This window comes from Leopardus geoffroyi, chromosome D2, assembly GCF_018350155.1.
Source record: "Leopardus geoffroyi isolate Oge1 chromosome D2, O.geoffroyi_Oge1_pat1.0, whole genome shotgun sequence".
In the NCBI taxonomy this organism is placed as follows: Eukaryota; Metazoa; Chordata; class Mammalia; order Carnivora; family Felidae; genus Leopardus; species Leopardus geoffroyi.
In genome coordinates, this window is record NC_059334.1 from 31936185 (window position 1) to 31955588 (window position 19404).

At 57.3% G+C, this 19404-nt stretch overlaps 1 protein-coding gene across 5 annotated transcripts in view; it reads left to right on the top strand.

Moving 5' to 3' along the window:
- Positions 1–395: 395 nt before the first annotated feature.
- The window catches only part of ADAMTS14 (ADAM metallopeptidase with thrombospondin type 1 motif 14), an 82116-nt gene continuing 63107 nt past the window's right edge, over positions 396–19404 (top strand). For 2 of the 5 annotated variants that reach the window (XM_045439508.1, XM_045439509.1), the window contains exons 1-2: positions 398–755; positions 2195–2881. In XM_045439508.1, coding sequence (XP_045295464.1) covers positions 2339–2881 — 543 coding nt within the window. In that variant the 5' untranslated portion in view covers positions 398–755; positions 2195–2338. Of the gene's footprint in view, positions 756–2194; positions 2882–19404 lie in introns of all 5 variants that reach the window. The other 3 variants (XM_045439510.1, XM_045439512.1, XM_045439513.1) reach the window with 2 other exon arrangements.

Sequence of the window (19404 nt, forward strand, 5' to 3'; positions counted from 1 at the left end):
AAGTTAGTGGAAGGCATCCACTCCACTAGGAGAGAAAGGAGATAGAAACCCCCTCTAGGGAAGGAGAGGTGGTCACGGTCTCATCACCCAAACGGAGTTGGACATCCCTTCCGCCCGGTGGCTCTGGAGAGTGGGCCCTGCGGTCAAGTAAGGGGAGCAGAGGGGACAAGGAAAGCGGCTACGGACCGTCACTCCGGGGGAGCCCAGGCGGCTGGCTCCGCGTGGCACTTCCGATCAGGCAGGGCCGCTCGGCGCTGCACTCCCCAGCCCCGCGCTCCGCCCCGGCCGCGCAGCGCCCCCCGTCCGACCCGCGCCCGGCCCCGCCCCGCCAGCGTGCCCACCCCCGGCCCGCCCGCCCCGCCGCCCCCCTGGCTGGCTCGCGCCGCGTCCCCGAGCGTCACGGCGCGGGCGGACCGACCGGCCCGCGGCAGTTGGCACGGGGGGCGCTGGCGCGTCGGCCGCTCCGCTCTCCCGCCGGCAGCCTCTGGCGCGTGGAGCCAGCGGTCCAGGCGGTGGCGCGGGGGACCTGGAGCCGGCGGGCCGGCGGCGGCGGCGGCGGAGCAGGCGGAGGACGGTCGGCCCGCGCTCGGCAGTCCGGGGCGCGCTCCAGCCTCGTCGGCAGCCCGGAGCCCGGGGCTCGGGCGCCCTCGGGCCCGCGTCCGCGCGCGGCCACATGGCTCCGTTCCGCACGCTGCTGTCCTGCCTGCTGCCCCTGCACTGGGCGCTCTGCGCCGCCGCGGGCAGCCGGACCCCAGGTGCGTGCAGGTCGGGCGCGCGGGGGCGCATGGGGTCCGGGGTGCCCGGGAGTCAGGCTGGCCCCAGGGGGCCCGAGGGGCCGGCGGCATTCCGGGGAGCAGGAGGCGGTGCGCGCCCTGGGCTTGAGCTCTTTCTTCCCCTGTGGCCCGGTCGCTGACCCAAGCTTGCTCTTCCTTTCTGGCACGAGAGGTGGAGAGACCCCGGAGAGGTTTTGGGAATCTGGAGTCTCTTCTTAGGGGCTATATATTTGTCTCTGTCTCTGTCTCTGTCTCTCTCTCTCTCACGCGCGCGCGCGCGCGCGCGCGCGCACACACACACACACACACACACACTCTCTATTGGTCTGTTTCTGTCCCGTGTGCCTTTAACTTTCAGTGCCTACTGTCTCTCCAACTTGTGTGTGCGTGTCTCACTGCCTCATCCTCACGGAGTCAGGCTGGCAGGTGGTCGCCCACACCCAGTGAGCACCTGGCCCTCACACTCCTGCTGGGAAACACACCGATAGCTCTCTCCTCCATCATTTTCAGGCTCTGTGCAGACACCGTCTCACACACAGACCAGGCGCCCCACACCCTCACCTGAGCATGGGGAGGGGGCTCTGGTTATTTCTAGGCGGGACATCTGCTTGTCTGTGAGCTCTATACTCATGTACTGAAGTGGGATCTCCCTAGCAGAAATCCTGGGGGTCTCAATGGGTAAAACCAGAGGAGAGTCAGTACTCCCCCACCGTAACTGCCATGAGCATGGGGGGTTTTCGGGAGACGTCATTTTCTAGGTTTCATCGGTAGTGTGAAGGGGGCTAAGGGAGGCAAAAAATGGAGCCATGTGGAAATGAAAATCCCTCCACACTCCCGTCCCTGAATCACCAAGCCTGGAAGCCAGCGAGCTGTCATTCCTGCTGGGCCTGGCTGGGCTCAGGGAGAGCTGTGTGAGGACCGGGCTGCTGGCATGCAGCCTGGAGCATGGGGCCATGACCTCACACTTAATTCAGTCCGAGTGGGCAGGTCACCCCATGCGTCTCTTCTTTATTTTTGAAGATCTATATTTACCAGGCTTGGTGCTGGGCCGTGTCGAAATCTCAGCAGCCTCTGTTTACTTTAAAAAGTTTTCTTTCTAAACTTGGAAAAACATAGAACCTGTACTCCCTCCCTCCCTTCTCCAGCTCCTGTCTCCTTGACACGTGCCCAGGATCCCCTGGGTTTCTAGGTGTGTGTGTTTTGCTGGCTGTGTTCAGAGAGCTTGGCGAGGAGGGCCCTACCCCAGGCTGGGCCGGTGACTTCAGCACACTGAGGGAGTCTGGGCAGATCCCGCCATCCCTCTCCTTGCCCTGGGGGCTTTCGGGGAATTTCAACCCTTTCCTTGGCAATGCCCAAAGTTGGAAGGCTCGTGGCTAGAGTGACAGACAGGACTCTGGCATCATTTCTTTTCTTCTGTTAAGTTTAACAGGGCCTTGGGGACTACAGAAAGCAAGTTATGTGCACAGAGTACTTGAACACCGTTCATCTAAGTACAGAGATCCAGAGGCTCAGGAAGCACTGGATGGCTATCGGATGAACTTGGGCTAAGAGGTCCCTCCGAGGTGATGCTGAGGGTTGCAGAGCTCTCTCCGCCCGTGGGATTGCCGGTCTCCCCTTACCTTTGCACAGACTACATTGATGTAACTCCTTGTTTACTTCCAGCAGAGCTGCGCCTCTCCAGAAAGCTCAGTGACTATGTTGTGACAGTGCCATGCAGCACAGATTTTCGGGGACGCTTCCTCTCCCACGTGCTGTCTGGGCCAGCAGCAGCCTCCTCAGGGAGTGCAATAGTGGATGAGCCACCCGCACCACGGTCACGCTCAGGTCACCTCCGGGTGGCCCGCAGCCCCCTGCGCCGCAAAGGAGCCACCCTGCAGTCTGGCCGGGTGGGGCGCTCCTCCCTCTACTTCAATGTTACTGTTTTCGGGGAGGAACTGCATTTGCGCCTACGGCCCAACCGACGGCTGGTGGTGCCCGGAGCCTCCGTGGAGTGGCAGGAGGATTTTCGGGAGCTGTTCCGACAGCCCTTGCGGCGGGAGTGTGTCTACACCGGGGACGTCACAGGCATGCCAGGGGCAGCTGTCGCCATCAGCAACTGCGACGGATTGGTAAGGGACAAGCCTGGCTACCCGAGCCAGGCTGGCGTGGTTTTCTCCTTGGCTCCCTGTGTTTGGGACTCCTGGGGGCACAATGTGTGGTTTGGGCCAGTCACAGGCCTCACTGCCTCCGGAGAGCTCCGCATGCCCCACTGGCCACCAGGTTCACGCTCTGGCAGGTGCGGAAGATCTGGTTAGGATGATGCCTTGTCCATTCCCCCACCGGATGCGCTGGGACCACAGCTTAAGCTAGCAGGATTCTCTGAGCCCAGACACATGCAGCGGTAAGGAAGGCGGGCTCTGCTGGGGCTGAATCCTGGCTGGGCCCCCCAGTAGCCCTGAGGCTTTGGAGATGTTAATTACTCTGCGCTGCCTTCCCTTCTGTGTGAAGCAAGGATTTATGCATAATGCACACATTTACCGTGTGCGTCCTATGTGGCCAGCCCTGTTCAGGCTCTGGGGGATGCCACAGACATGGTCCACGCCCTCCCGGGGCTGAGTGGTAGTGACGATAATAGGACCTACCTTACCAGGCAATGTGGTGGGTGGTCAGCACCTGCCTGGCATGGGGTCAAGGCTGTGTCAGTGTTAGCTGCCGTTATTTTTGTTATTGTTACGTCCTTCCTCATCCCCCACTGTCTTTGGTCTTAAAGTCAGCCTGCTCTTTCCCAGTGCTCCCCTCTGTGAGTGCTCCCCTTTTTTAAAAAAACAGGTTTCTTGGGGTGCGTGGGTGGCTATGTGGTGACAGTGCCACGCAACACAGATTTTCGGGGACGCCTCCTCTCCCGCGGTTGAGCATCCGACTTCGGTTCAGGTCATGATCTCACGGCCCGTGGGTTCGGGCCCCGCGTCGGGCTCTGTGCTGACAGCTCGGAGCCTGGAGCCTGCTTCGGAGTCTGTGTCTCCCTCTCTCTCTGCCCCTAACCCACTCGCATTCTGTCTCTGTCTCTCTCAAAAATAAATAAACATTAAAAAAAAATTAAAAAAAAAAAACAGATTTCTTTTTTAAAGTTCATTTATTTTGAGAGAGAGAGGGAGGGAGAGCACACATGTGCGTGTGTGGATGAGGGGCAGGGAGAGAGGGCAAGAGAGAGAATCCCAAGCAGGCCCTGCACTGTCCGTGTGGAGCCCAACGCGGGGCTCGAATCGACGAACCATGAGATCATGAACTGAGCCGAAATCAAGAGTCAGATACTTAACTCACTGAGCCACTCAGGAGCTCAGTGAGTTCCTTTTCTTAGGACCCGTTCCATCCACCGAAGCTCAGAACACCTGCTAGTTGGCTCTGTACTGCAAACCCCAAAGCCGTGGGTGGCCCTCTCGGAGCCTTGACTCGTGCTGGAGTTCGGCTCCATCGCCGGTGTCTCAGGTGCTTGCGAGCCCGTGTGGCAGTCCCAGGCTTTACTTTGTCACGCTTTGTCAGGTATGAGCTGACGCGTCTCAGGAAAGGACCCCCATGCTCCTCTGCCCTTTCGCTTTAAGTGAGGGATGCGTCAGATCGGGAGGATGCTAAGGGGGAATCTTTCTTCACTAGCAGGGCTGGGAGCATTTCTCCCCGTGTCCCCGTCCTTGCACGGTGTCTTCCTGCTGATTGTCACACTGCCTTGATGTGGGCCAGGGCTTCTTGTTCTTTTTTTCATCATCACCCCCCTAAGGGGTGACTGATGTTTGCAGTCGCCCAGGGATGCGGTGTCTGTGCAGAGGGTGAGACAGAAAGTGCTGGTGCAAACCGGTGGCTTGACCGAATCGCACCGTGAACTCCCTCTCCGGTCCGCAGCCACAGAGGCCGTTGGCTCTTCAGTGACAGGGCTGCGGCCACCGCCTCTTCCGCTGCCCCCACGAAAGTACGTTGGGGCCTCAAAGCTGTCAGTGGACGATCAACAGCATTACTACCTGTGGTATGACTACCACTGCTTTGGCTTGCCCCCAGGCCACTGCTGCTGCCTTCGGCTGTCTCTGGAGCCAGTCCCTAGCCACAGCCCAGTGCAGAAGCCTCCCCGGTGCAAGGATTTCAGAATTTCCAGCCCATTCCGGAAAACTGCCCCGTGTCCCATGAGAGCAAGGGGCTGTTCAGGGTGACCCAGCTGAGCCCCCTTTGGACCCAAAGGCCACAGTGCAACATTTCTTTCTTTCTTTCTTTCTTTCTTTCTTTCTTTCTTTCTTTCTTTTCTTTCTTTAACTTTTTTAATGTTTATTTATTTCTGAGACAGAGCATGAGCAGGGGAGGGGCAGAGAGAGAGGGAGACACAGGATCCAAAGCAGGCTCCGGGCTCCGAGCTCCGAGCTGTCATCACAGAGCCCGAGGCGAGGCTCGAACTCGCAAACCGCGAGATCACGACCTGAGCCGAAGTCCGTCGCTCGACGGACGGAGCCACCCAGGCGCCCCTACAGTGTAACATTTCTGATCAGATTTGAGTCTGTATCTGTGTGTGGTCTTTGGATTTTAACCCCATCTTCTTTAGCACCTCGAGTCCCAAAAGGCCTTCTTTCCAAAAAAATACGTACTGACCACTGGCCGTGGGTGAGGTCCTCAGGGAGACGTAAGAAAATGAAAGTGACCCGAGGAATATAGCAGCAACAGCCCCGGCCTGCACGCGGGGACGTGCACTTATTATCTTCACCCGCTGTATAGATGGGGAGACTGAGCCGTGGGGGGGAGATCTGAGGATAGGCAGAGAGCTTGTTTGCCCAGCGCCGTATGGTTTGTAAAGCCCGCCGGTCGTACGTGGTGTGTATGCAGATGTTATCACCCTGCTTCGCAGAGAGCCCCGTCCCTGCCCTCAAGGAACTTGGGTGCCAAGCAGGAGAAACACCTCTGGTAGTTTCTGCGTTAACTTGTTGGCATTCCAGAGCACGATGGAGATGGTGCTCAGGAGACGGGAGCGATTGTTGTCTTTGGTGCCCCGGGAATGTCACGTTTGAACAAGTTGAACTGTCACTTGAAGGGTGGGTAGAAGTTTGCTGAGGCCAGAGGGCGAGGAGGGCATTCTGGGCAGAAGCTCTTCCTTCTTCAAGCCAGTGAGGGTACATCCCCATGCTGGATGGAACCGGGGAGGGGATCCCAGAAGGCGCACTGGGAAGGTGGGCCTTGGCCTGACCTTGAGGGGAGGGCAGGGTAGGAGAGGGGTCCTCGAGTAGGGATGGGACAGCCTGTTAACTGCAAAGAGTCTGAGCTGGGAGTTGGAGACGTGGCTGTGTGACCCTGGGCATGCTGCTCTCCTTCTCTGGGCTCCACTTGCCTCTTAGGTACACCTCAGAGGATGGGATAGAGGGGCTCAGAGCCCCTTCCAGCTCTGGCATTGGTGCTTTGGGACGCGGGGCAGGCCAGCTGAAGGAATTTGAAGCCAGGCCTCTCTAAACCTATGGTTGAGGCCTCCTCGCCTGGCGGGTTCTAGGACATGCTCTGTGCCAGACCAGGCTTCATTGCAGGTACCAGGAGGAAAGACAGCCAGCCCTGAGTTTGGCCCTCATGGCCAAGCCAACCTTCCAACTGTGAGAAGGGCTTGAACAAAGACGCTTTGTGTGGATAGACTGCAGCCATTTGGATCTTAGCTGTGCTGGGGGGGAAGCGCCATGTCTAAACTGGTGGCTTGGTCCTCATTGCCAACTGGAACCCACCCGGGGGTAGGGGGCGGGCAGCAAGTGTCACTGCCATCCCATAGAGCCACTCCCCCACGGACACCTGGGACAGACGCTGGGAGGGTGCTGTGCCCTGCGGTTAATTCATGCCAAAACTGACCTCGTTTCCCACCTGCTCTTCTGGAGGGTCTTGTGTGTCACAGTGGGGGGGTGGAGAGGGTCAGGAAGGACCCAGGAATGAGGAAGCTGGGACCTCTGCCCTGGATGAGTTTGTAGGATAATGGGGACCCAGACATACGAGCAGACAAATCACGATTTTGTGTGAGGCAGCAGCAGAAGGACCCACTTATTTTGGTCAGGGCATCTAGGAAGCCTCCCTGAAGGAGGTGGCATTGGCTCAAGACTGTTCAAACATTATAAACATGAAAGGAAGTGCTGGGCCTCTGGCCAGCAGAGAGAATGACTGGCATAGGGCAGGCTTGTGCGGGGGAAGGAAATAAGGGATGTGGGCGGCCCCTTCTACCTGCAAATTGTTTCCCCTGGGGCGGGGGGCGGGGGGGAGCCCCAGGATACCCAACTGGGAATGTGCCCAGGCAGGACCACTCTTCAGAGCCTGTCTCGGGGAGCCCAGCCAGTCAGTGCAGTGGTTCTCCCGACACTCCTGTGACCCCCAGCCTCTGAGGGCCTGTGGGCAGGGAGGACCCGGGTCACCTCAGGACCCCGGGCTGGGGGTCAAGTGCCGAGCAGGTCCCCTGTTAGCGATTATGGCTCTGAATTCCTGGGAGGAACACAGAGGCCTGGGGCAGGGGCCAGTTCTTTGTGGGTCAGGAGGGATTGGGGGTGCAGGAATGGGGTCAGCGGAGTGGGGCCCCACGAACCATCTAGATCCCAGACTGCCCGAAAGGCCCCTTCCCCCACTGCCTTCTCTGCCTCCCTGTGTCCTGGGCCTCGCTGCCCCTGCACTGGGGGTGGCGGGGACTTGTCTGTGCTGTGCGTCCCCCCTTTGCCTTCAGTGACTCTGTGAGTCATGGGCCTGGTGTGGAAGCAAGGCACATGTAAGCTCTGTCACCATCTGGTTCCGTTTTTCACCCTCTGCAGATCATGCATATTTAAGGGGTTACAGAGTAGACCCCTGGCAGGCCGTGTGAGGAGGGGCAGCGGGGCTGGGTCCCAGCCTTGCTTCTTACCCCTGCCTAATGTACAAATCACAGCAGCTCTCTGAGGCTCTGTCCTTTGCCTTTAGAATGGGCTTACAGTGGGGTAGGGAGCAGATGGGGAGGGGGTTTCTTTACGGGGTGATGAAATTCTAAAATGGATTGTGGGGCAGTTGCACGGCCCTGTGCATGTACTAAATACCATTAAATTCTACGCTTTAAATGGGTGAGTTGTATGGCATATGAATTATATTTCAGTAAAGCTGTTACAAAATGTGCCCGGCCAGTAGAAAGGCCTAGACAGGTGCTGTTAGTAATTGTGAGGAGACAGTCTAGGGCGACAGAAATCGCGGGGGTCTCTTCGCTCTGGTCCAGACTGGCTGCGTGACCCTGACTGTGTTTCTAAATCGCTCTGTGTATAGATGCCTCACCTTCAAAAGGAGAGAAGGGCAACCATTTGTAGGCTTGTACAGAGAATTAAATAAGATGATATAAAAAAGCGAAGCATCTGGTGTATGGCGGGGTCTTAATAAAGGAAATTATTTCAGTGGCTCTTGATACTAATATTTATTACCTCTCATAGCATTTACTACAGTAATTACAGTTATTATTAATAGTGGAAAACACTGTCAATGTTATCAGATGCCCTTGCGTTGCAGCAGATGTAGATTAGCAGCGTTCTCTGGCGTGGGTCTGAGGCCACCTCTGGTCCCCGGGCTGGCCAAGCCCTGCCTTCCCTCTGCTTCGGCAATCTTAGCACGATGAGCCGATCAGCACTGGCTCCACGCGTGGAAGTGTAAGTATCACGACTGAGCTGAGACAATGCAGCTGCCTTCCAGGACAGGGATACTGAGAAGCTAAATGAAGCATTATGCTAACAATCCGTGGGCCCTTGTCCAGAGCCCGGCCCTTCACCAGGTCCTGGGGGTGCAGGGATGAGACTCAGCCCTGTCTCCCTGAATTCTAGAAGCCCACAGTTTGAATTTTTTAATGTTTATTTATTTTTGAGAGAGAGAGAGAGAGAGAAAGAGAGGGAGACAGGGAGCGAGTGGGGGAGGAGCATAGAGAGAGGGAGACACAGAATCCAAAGCAGGCTCCAGGCTCTGAGCTGTCGGCACAGAGCCTGACGCGGGGCTCGAACTCACAGACCGTGAGATCATGACCTGAGCCGAAGTGGACCCTTAACCGACTGAGCCCCCCCCCCCCCCGGGGGCTTGAAGCCCACAGTTTAAAGAAAAGGCTGACGTGCCCAGTGGACAGTGCGAAACCAGACAGACCACACTAAACTTCAGTGTTTTATGGGAAAACAGGGAAGCATAATGCACTTGGTGGGTGGCCTGGAGGGGACTATTGAGAAGGAGAGGTGCTCCGAGAAGGTTTCTGAGGGGAGAGGCCATTTGGGCCGCATATTAAAGCCTCAGTAGGAGTTTTTAAAACCAGGAGGTAGGAACTGTAGGCATTCTGCAGGGAAGGAAATCCTGTGTCTTCGCAGGATTCGGGAAATGGCGAATCATCCCAGCTCTCCATAGGAGAGGGGGAGCAGTGAAAATGTAGTTTGGAAAATCTGTGCCTCACCGTGGAGCTTAGACTTGCCCCTGTGGCCATAGGGAGCCATGGGGGGTCTGGAAGCAGGAGTTACATTAGTATTGGTGGAAGATGCTGATCTTTCCAGATGCACGCTGGTACGGTGCTGCCATTGCACATTTGCCTGTGGCTCATTGGTGTCCCTGTCAGCACCTGTTCTTGCCCTGGGGGCCATTCCTTGCTGGCTGGGGAGCCGGTGGGCTGACCCAGTACCTCCTTGGGAAGCCCCTGGCTCTGTCCTGCTGTCCACCCCTGTCCTGGGGATGTGGAGTGTGACGCCTGGAGTTTCAAGAGGTGCCCTCATCCAGCCACCCAGCTGGCCTGTCTCTGTACATCTTGGCCTGCGGGCTGCCTGCCCTCACTCGGCTGTGCTGTCGACCCTGGGAGGGACAGAGGTTGGTCTGGTCTCACTTCGTTGCTCCTCCCGCCTCCCTGGCCTAGATAGTGGTTCCTGCTCTGCGGACCCCCACCCTCTCCCCAGCCATGCTGATGTGTTCTCACCTGACTTTGCAGCCCCCCCACCCCGCCTTTGCTCAGGCTGGTTGCTCCTCCTCTGGTGCCTTCCCCTTCCCTCCACTCGCTTGTACGTCCCTCACGTTAGCCACCTGGTTCCCAGAATCCCTTATACCTTCTGTTTATCTCAGTGCCAAGCAGGGGGTGGGGCTCACGTTGCACAGGAGGTGGTGACTTCAGTGCCTCCAGGAGCAGGGAGTGACACAGAGAAAGGGCCCCGTATAGTAGGGGACGGGGGACTGTGGCAAACAGGGGGTGTGGGGGTATGCCCTGTTTAAAGGAAGTACCCATCTGGCTTTGTGAGATCTTTAAGTATTTGAAGGAGAAATTTGAAATAGTGACCTAAAAAAGTGTTTCTTTAGTTTGCTTATTTATTTTGAGAGAGAGAGAGGGAGCTCACAGGAGGGGCAGAGACAGAGAGGGAGAGGGAGAGAGAATCCCAAGCCCTGACAGCACAGAGCTGGATGTGGGGCTTGAGCTCATGAACTGGGAGATCATGGACTTGAGCCGAAATCAAGAGTCGGATGCTTAACTGACTGAGCCACCCAGGTGCCCCAGAAATAGCGGTTTTGAAGCAAAGGGTCCTATTAAGACAGCATGTGGGCCGGTCACAGCAGGACAATTAGCTAGAGGACTCTGATCGCCAGTGGGGCGGTTCGTGAGGGGACGAGAGAGTGACCCCTGCAACCGCATCTCCCGGGTTGCAGTCCCAGCTCTGGTTTTCACACATGCTGTATGGCCTTGGACAGTTACTGGGCCTCTCTGTGCCTCCGTTTCCTCACCTGTGAGGTGGGCATCGTAAAGGAGGTCACTTCCTAGAGCTGTCCTGTGTGCTCAGTATGCGATATGCTGCAGCTGTTGCTATGGGATGGTGTGAGCTTGTCGGTTGAATCTGCTGGGTCTGGGGAGGTGGGTGGTGGGAAAGAAGAAGAAGGTCAAGAGCAACCTATTGCTTTGCTTGACACCCCCAGAGAGGTCCCCGGGCTCTCAGCTGGGCAGGCAGAGCCTGTCCCCGTCCTGACCTCACCAGGCCTGTTAGTTTTCCTCAGGCTGCAACTAGCTCCTGGCCCCAGTTTGCGTCCTCACCCGGACCCGTCCCATTGGGTTCCCAAAGGGCGGGGTCCGATCTTAGTCACCCGTGTGTCCTCGGGACCCCGCACAGGGCCTGCCCCGGGGCAGACTCTTGGTGGCTGCGGGGTGAGCTGACCCTGTGAGGGAGTGCTATGGTGATTCTGTAGGTTGGCTGCGAGGTTCCTCTGCTGGCTGCTCCCGGGCTCCCCCGCAGCTGTGCGCAGCCGGACGGCCGGCTGGGCTGGACGGTCCCAGCTGGCCCGGTTCCCACATCCGGCGTCGGTGCTGGCCGGCGGGCCCCAGCTCCCTCCGTCCGGCGGGCAGCACTGGTTTTGGCACCGCGGTCTCCGGAGAGCACGGCCGGAAGCTGCGGGACCTCTTCAGGCCTGGTCTGGGCAGTTGCGTGACTGCTTCTGTGCATTCCGTGGGTCAAAGAGAGCCACAAGGCCAGGCTAGGTTTTCCAGGAGTGGGGAAATGGGTGCCACCTCTGGAGGCCGGTGGCGGCAAAGTCTCACTGCAGAGAGGCATGCGGACGGGGACAGGAGGACTGCAGCCCCCTTTGCCATCGCTCGTCCATGGTGACTCTGGGAAAGTCGCTTGACCTCTCTGAGCCTCCGTTTCCACATCTGTGAAGTGGGTGTCCTACCTTGTTTTATTCACTGGAAATCAAACATATAAAGTTCTGCCATAGTGCCTAGAACAATATCATGGTAGCGTTTACTCACTCTTGCTGATCTCTTGGAATAAATAGAGAAACTGAGGCAGGATCCACGGTAGGTTTGTTTCCAGACCGCTGGTCACCCGTTCCAGTGCTCTCCTTGCTTCCCAGAAGCCCCTGTCCCACCGGGGGCTCTGTCTGAGCGGACTTGCGGAGTCTGGGGCCTGGGTAGTTTTCCAGTCCTCAAGGTGGTCTGGTCTTGCAGAGTTTCACCTCCCCGGTCTCCCCATGGCTGTGCCTTGCTGTCTGCCCTGGATTAATAACTTATTTATGATATGGAATAAAAGCCAGACATCACCTCACTGCTGCTCCTCTCGAGCAGGGCCAGTGGGGGCTGGTCTGGGGGCTGGTTTTATTTTTCTTCCCTGGCGTCCTCAGGCGGGCTGGAGGGAGGGCGGCCTCCAGGCCCGTGAGTGTCTTCGGGGCTGCGCTGGCCTTTCATCTGTCAGCCGTGCTCAGTGGGGCAGGGGCCCAGGGGTGGGCTTTCGGAGGGGGCCCAGGGGATTTGTGCATGACTCTGGGAGAGTCGCTTGACCTCTCTGAGCCTCAGTTTCCACACCTGGACCCTGCGGTGGGACGTTCCCAAGCCATCTGCGGGGCCTGGCATTCTGTGTTCAGCATGTAGGCCTTGCCTGCCTCCGGAGCCTGAGAAACAACAATGACCACGACGAGCCCAATAACAGTAATCTTTGCAGGCTGCCTGGGCTCTGGCAGCTCCGTGTTTCCTGTTAGCACAAATAATCCTTGTTATGAAAACCTCCAGGGGTGAGTTCAGCTCAACGTCATTTCCATAGGCCACCCTGACTTTGGCCTGAGTGTGGACAGCTGTGGCTGGAGGAGGCTTCGGGGGCCTCTTGGTCCCCTCTTAATTCTCCAGACAAGGAAGCTGAAGCCCACGGAAGGGAAGAGACTCACCCAGGGTCAAAGGGCGACTGTCAGGGCCCCTGACTCCCAGTCCAGTGCTCCCCCACCATCCCACTCGGCCTCTTCTGAGTCAGTGGGAAAGGACTGAGTAAATGTCGACAGTGACTCAGGGTTGTAAGCCCTGTGCTGGCCAGTGATGCAGTAGCTGTGGCAACAGCTTTAGAGCCCAAAAGGGTGTCCTACACTGTTGGTCTGGTGCTTGCCCTCTGGGGCCCGGACTGGCAGTCCTCGGGCCCGGGTCCCATTGGGAGAGTGGGATGCTCAGCTTCTGCGTGTCCTTGTGTCCCCGAAAACTGGGAAGCCAACTAAGAAAAAACAAGTGTCAGCTTCCTGGTTAACAGGATTTGAAGGTCGAACAGAGCCTTCTGGTGTTTCTAGGCCCTAAATCACCATTGCCACTGTTTTCTCCATTTTCAAAATATTGGAGGGCAATGGGCTGCTATTAGGCACACGTTACTTGTCAGAGAATACGAAACACCCTGCAGTCTCCTTTTCCTCTGTTCTCTGTAACATGGGCTGAGGGGCCTGTAGCACAGTTCCCTTTTAGAGAACGGTTCGAAGGTGGGAGCATTTGTCAGGACACGGTTGGTCTGGATGCAAACCCTGTTCCCCAAGGGTTGCCTGAAGCCCTTTGTCAGCCTTTGCTTTTAAGCCAACCAGATATTCCTACCTTTGATCTATCTAGAAAATGCCCATACCCCCAATCACCTCCACCCCACAGCAGAGGTTCATTTCCGCCCCTTGGGGCTGGCAGGAGCCCACACTCTGAATTAGCTCCTCGAGCCCAAAGAGGCCTTGTGTTCTGTGGCCCGACAGGCTGCTGGCCTGGGAGCGCTGACTGCTTGATGCTTTGTTACCTCATAATTCACAGTCCGTAGATGGGGAGACTCTAGGTAAAACATACTGTCCCCTAAGCCATGGCCACATTTTATGGGAGAACAGACCTCTCATTAAGGGCGATATGCCCAAGGGAGTTTGTTAAGGAGGCTTGGCCCCAAGGATGCTTCTTTTAAGGGGGTTTGTGGCTCAGTACTTGTCCTCCTGAAGCTCACATGTCAAAGAATAGACAAGAAAATTCCCCTGGATGGGGACAGAGCGCTGCCAGGAGCCACTGAGGGCACAGGGGAGGGAGCGGCGATGGGGTGACGTTTGAGCTGGGCGGGAGGGGCGTTCCTGGCAGAGCTCACAGCAGGGACAGAGGTGTGGAGGCCCACGTGAACACGTGCGGTTCCAGGTACGGAGCAGGGCCCGTGTCACAGGGCTTGACAGGAAATACAAGTGTTGGGGTGGTCCAGACACTACCTCTCTCGGTGGTGATGGTTGTGGCCTCCCTCACGGATCTCCCTGCCTCCACCCACACCCCTGCCCATGACAGCAGCCAGAGCAGTCTTGTTAAGTCCAAGCGCTCCCGTGACACTCACCCGGGGAAAGCCAAGCAGGCCTGGGCTGTGGTCCCTCCTCCCTGTCCGCCTGTGACCTCCTCCACCTCTCTCGGGCTGTGCTCCCCTGACTGCCCTCTTTTGGAGCATTGCCATCTCCCTCAGACTTTTTCTCAGATGTCACCTTCTGAGTAACCTCTTCCCTGACTCCACTACTTAAAAGTTCCAGATCCCATTTCTGTGCTCCGTGTAAATGTTCTCCCCTACCGCTGTTTCCACCTGGTATGCCTAGTTTTACTTATTGATTGCCTGTCTCCCCCCTTGATAGAACGTTAGCCCCAGGTGAGGAGGAATTTGGGGCTGTGTCTCCAGTGCCCAGAACAGGGCTGGCTCAGTTATTATCTCTGAATGAATGAATGAATGAATGAGTGAATAGATGAATGGCACCGCAGACAGAGGTTTAGGAGAAACTGCAGAGACGTACGTGAATGTGTCAAGTGTGTCGGGAACCTGGTGAGCGGCCCTAGCGGCTGGGATGTGGGCGTTTGCGTTGCTAGTAACCGACAGGGCTTAGCAGAGACAGGGTTTGGTGACGTGTCCGAGTTCTAAGAAATCTGGAAGACGGGGCCATGGTGCCAAGCCTAGGTCAGGAGTAAGGACAGCCACGAGCCCCGGCAAATACGGATTCGTCACCACCGTGCAGAGGAGGGCCGGGATGCCTGGAGGGCCTGAGTGGTCGGGAGCCTCTCTGGGAGGGTTGGGGCTGGGCCCTGCACAGGAATCTGAGCGATGAATGAAGCCCGCTCCCCCTTCCGTCCTCCCATCCTCCTCCACCTTGCCTGGGAAACCGTCCCTGCTGCCACCGCAGCCTCCGTGTATCGCTGGCTGCAGTCCTGCTGTGTGTCAGACTCCGTGGTGAACATTTCACATGCGTGATCTCGTGTGGGGAGAACATGGCTTAAAACCCAGTCAGCGCTCCTCTGGGCCGGGGCGACGTCGGATGGCTCAGAGGGGAGGTTGCGCCGGGACAAGTGACCCGGTGGGGGCTGGCCCCCAGCTGTGGGAGGGACTGGCCACGCTCCTTCCTGGAGTGCCCCCTGTCCGCGGCTCTGCCTCTGAGCTGGAGGTTGGAGACTGCGGGGCCTCGGTGCAGGGAGCCGCCCCTCAGCCCGGGGGCCTGGCGTCCACACTGCCCCCTGGCAAGCGAAAGCCGCTTCCTGCCTCCTTGTCCTGAAGCCGCTGCCACTGCGGGGACTCAGGGCCAAGCGGGCAAGGTCGAGCTCCCAGCCCGAGCTTGGTGGGCCACAGTGGTGATAGGAGGGGGTGCCTCAGAGCCACGTGGCTCCCGGGCACAGGGAATGGAAAGGACGGGTGGCTGCTAGCCTGGCAAGGTCTGCCCTTAACTCTGGCTGGGCTCCAGGGTGGGGGTTTGCTGCAGATGGGGAGTCTCTGAGCACCTGCAGGTGTGCGTCCCTGCCCTGCCCCCGGGCCAGGATCTCTGCTGCTGGGGAGGGGGGGGTGGGTGTCATAAAAGTGAACACCCTTCATTTAAAGAATATTTACCAAGCTTTTGAAGACCCGAGGAACTGCTCCCCACAGTGCCAGAGGACAATCAGCACTTTCATCGTGGTCATTGAGGCCCTGCTACTAATTGTTTTCACTGTCTGTGCTGTGGACTCCCCAGCTTGGGTGGCCGCGACATCATTGGCTTGCCACTGGCCACCCAGCAGATCACGGCCCCCTCCCCAGCGCCCCCCCCCAGCTCAGGGCAATTTTGGGGAGTTATTCTTCATTCGAAGTGGAGCCGCCCCTCGAGGGAAGGAGGTGGTTGGGTCCTAAGACAGCACCTGTACACGAGGTGGGGACTGGCCTCGGTCAGGCTCAGCCCCGGGAAGTGCTCACGACACGCCCTTCCCAGCCCCGCCTGGTCCAGGGCACTTTCTCGTCCTCTCGTTCCCTCTCTGTCTTGCCCGTTTCCTGCATTATGACCGGCTGATTCTCGTCGAACAGCCCCAGCTGATGCCACTCTCTTTGTGAGACATGGACGAACCCTTAAACATTCCATTGTTGGGAAGCTTCCGGAGTTTGGATGAGTGGTTCCCAGGCCTGGCTGCACAGTAGAATCACTTGGGCAGCTCGGAGAGAATCCTGATGCCTGGGCCACATCCCCTGAGATTTGATCCGTTGGCCTGGGGTGTGGTCTCGGTGCCAGTAATTCTGCAAATCCCTCTGATGATTCTAACGGGCATCTAGCGGTGACACTCGCTGCTGTGGCCTCCTGGAAAAATCTATTGTGTGTCTGATGGAAAAGCTGGGGTCAGGTCGGGGATGCCAGGAGAGCCGGGCCAGAGAAGGAAGGAGGGGAAGGAAGGGGCTGGCCGCCCTGCCGTGGGCAGGACCTCGGTGGTGGGAGGGAGGCATTTGTGCTTCGTGACCTCAGTCCATCCTGCCGGTGACCCTTTGGTTTCAGATGTGGAAACTGAGGCTTGGGGAGGGCCTGGCTCCCAGGAGCAGCCTCTACACCACTTGCAGGGAATTTGGGTGACAGAAAAGGGGGGGCTTCATTGGGTTTGTCTCCTTTTTTAAAACTTTGTTTGAAAATAATTCTTTTTTTTTCTTAAATTTTTAATTTATATTTGAGAAAGAGAGAGAGAGACAGAGCGTGAGTGGGGAAGAGGCAGAGACAGAGATGGAGACAGAATCCGAAGCAGGCTCCAGGGTCCGAGCCGTCAGCACAGAGCCCCACACAGGGCTCGAACCCACAAACCGAGAGATCATGACCTGAGCCGAAGTCGGACGCTTAATCGGCTGAGCCACCCAGGTGCCCCTGTTTGAAAATAATTCTTATGTAACCATTACTTGCTCGTTGTACTAGGCAGACATTCTGTGCAGAATGGACTTTCCTTTTCAGATGGGGAATCCTAGAAAAGTTAGAAGACACCCACAGAGTTTAAAGAGAAGGAAATTGCAACAATTTTGCCACCCAGAGACCGCTCCCTAGCAGCTGGGTGCGTTTCCACTAACCTTTGACAGGCCCTTTGTCGCCTTTAAAACTCCCCTAAACCAGGAAGGCCTCTCCTAGCTAAGGACTTTTCCCCTTAAGGGTGCTCAACCCATGGTATTTTTTCCCTCGGGCAGTTCCTTCTGTTTACGGCACCGATCTGAGCGGGTGAAAGCCAGGTCGTGGTGGCACCAGGAGTTAGAGGCTAACCATCCTGTGGTTCCAGAATGCTGCTCCCAGCACTGAACCCAAGAGCCAGTGGGACTGCCAGGCACACGGGGAGTTGATCGTGATAATTCTGGCAGCAAGCGGGAGCATTCGCACAGTCCTTGCCGCGAGCCTGGACCGTGCTAGGCGCTCTGTGTATATTTCTCACAGCAACCCACAGGATCGGTGCCGGTATAATCCTGAGGCACAGGGACGTCAGGTAACTTGTCCCAGATGACACGGTTTGGGAGGGCAGCGCTAGGGATCCTGGCTGTCAGGTCTCTGCATTTACCCACCTCACCGACCACATTGCTTCTTCCCCGAAAGGATTCTTGCTGCAGGGGAACTAGGCCCAGCAAGCCTTTCACCCAGCACCTCCCAGGGTGTGGGGCCTGCAGAGGCCATGACCCTGGGAAAGGGGGGCCCAGCGGTCGCCCCGGATAACAGCCTCCAGCTGGTGGAGGATGTCCGCTTCCTGGTGTTTCTCCCGAGACTTTGGCCCGTTCAGGGAATTCGGAGGCTGCCCACGTGGGGCACGCAGGGCCGGGCACACCAGTTGAGGACAAGCCTGACGGTTGTCCGCTCCGTCCTTCGGGGGCTCCTTCCTCCTGCCTATCCTCAAGGCTGCAGCTCGGGGAGAATCGGCTTTCAGACTTGCCCTGGCTGGGGCCCCGGCCTTGGCCGTGCAGCCTGCGGCAGAGCTCCTGCGGCTCGGGGCTTCCACATCAGGTTTGGATTACTCGGAATCTCGGCGTCCATGGGCTTTTATCCCAGCCGTGCTGACTCACGCTTCCGTGGTCACGGGCAGCCTGTGCAGCTCGTGCGCGCGTTGTCGTCTGAGTGCCTGTGTGTCGTCTCCACGCAGACGTGTCTGCTGTCTGCCCGCGGGTGTGCGGGTGTCAGCCCCAGGGGCACGCGTCGTCCCTTCGTGGGGCCCCGTGGGGCCCGTGTGTCCCCGTTTGCACCCTTGTGTCATTTCTCCTCTCCCTGAATGTGTCGTGTTTTTTAAACAGCTTTATTGAGATACAGTTTATGTACCATGCGGTTCACCTAATTTATTATAATTTTTGTTAATTTGACAGAGAGAGAGAGAGAGAGAGAGAGAGCATGAGCCGGGGAGGGGGCAGAGAGAGAGAGAGAGAATCATAAGCGGGCTGTGTGCCAAGTGTGGACACACACTGAGCTCGGCACACGACCTGACGTGGGGCTTGATCCCATGACTCTGGGATCATGACCTGCTGAAATCAAGAGTCAGGATGCTCAACCGACTGAGCCACCTGGTGCCCCTCACCTAATTTAAAGTGTACAACTTAAGGGCACCTGGGTGGCTCAGTTGGTTAAGCATCCAACTTCGGCTCAGGTCATGATCTCGAGGTTCGTGAGTCGGAGCCCCACATCGGGCTCTGTGCTGACGGCTCGGAGCCTAGAGCCTGCTTCAGATTCTGTGTCTCCCTCTCTCTCTGCCCCTCTCCTGCTCACGCTCTGTCTTTCTCTGAAATAAACATTAAAAAAAATTTTTTTTTTTAAAAAATGTATAGTTCAGTGAATGTTCATGATATGGATAGAGTTGGGTGATTATCATTCAATTTGAGTTTTCAAATGTTCACCATCTCAAAAAGAAGCCCCGTGTCCTTTTTTGTGATCACCACCCCCCATCCATTACCCCAGCCCTTGGCAACCACTAATCTTTCTGTCCCTATGGATTTCCCTATTCTGGACATTTTGTTTGGACGGAATTGTAGAATATGTGATCTTTGGTGCCTGGCTTCTTTCGCTCGGCATTATGTTTTCAAGATTCGTCCGTGTTCCAGCATGGACTGGTACTTCCTCTTTTTTGTTTGTGGATGCGTTCACCTGTTGATGGGCGTTTGGACCGGTCCTCCTTTCTGGCTACCGTGAGCAGGGCCGCAGTGAACATTCACGGACAAGTTTTTGTGTGGACATATGTTGTCATTTCTCTTGGGTGTATACCAAGGAGTGGAATTGCGGGGTCATATGGTAACTGTGAGGTGTTTTGTGGAACCGTAGACTGTTTCCAAAGTGGCTGCCTCACTTCACATTCCCACAGGCCCAGTCGGCCCAGTCGTGCGCAGTGCGGAGGGAAGCAGGGACTCTGGCGCTGGCTGGCCGGGGCCCGGGAGGGAGTTTCACAGAGGGGAAGGTCCCTGAGCGCATCTGTGTGCCAACCAGAATGATGCAGGAGAGGGTGGGCACGGTGATACTGGGAAGACGGGCACCCACTGCGGGAGCTGCGTTCTGCAGAGGTTAAGAGGGAGGCGAGCGGGAGGTGAGGAAGGGCACAGGGTGCCCGCAGGGTGGGCGTTCATAGGGTGGTGGCAGGGTAGGGGAGAGCCCGCCCGACGGTGCCTGTTTTCTCCTTGAGAACAGGAGACCAGGAGGTGGG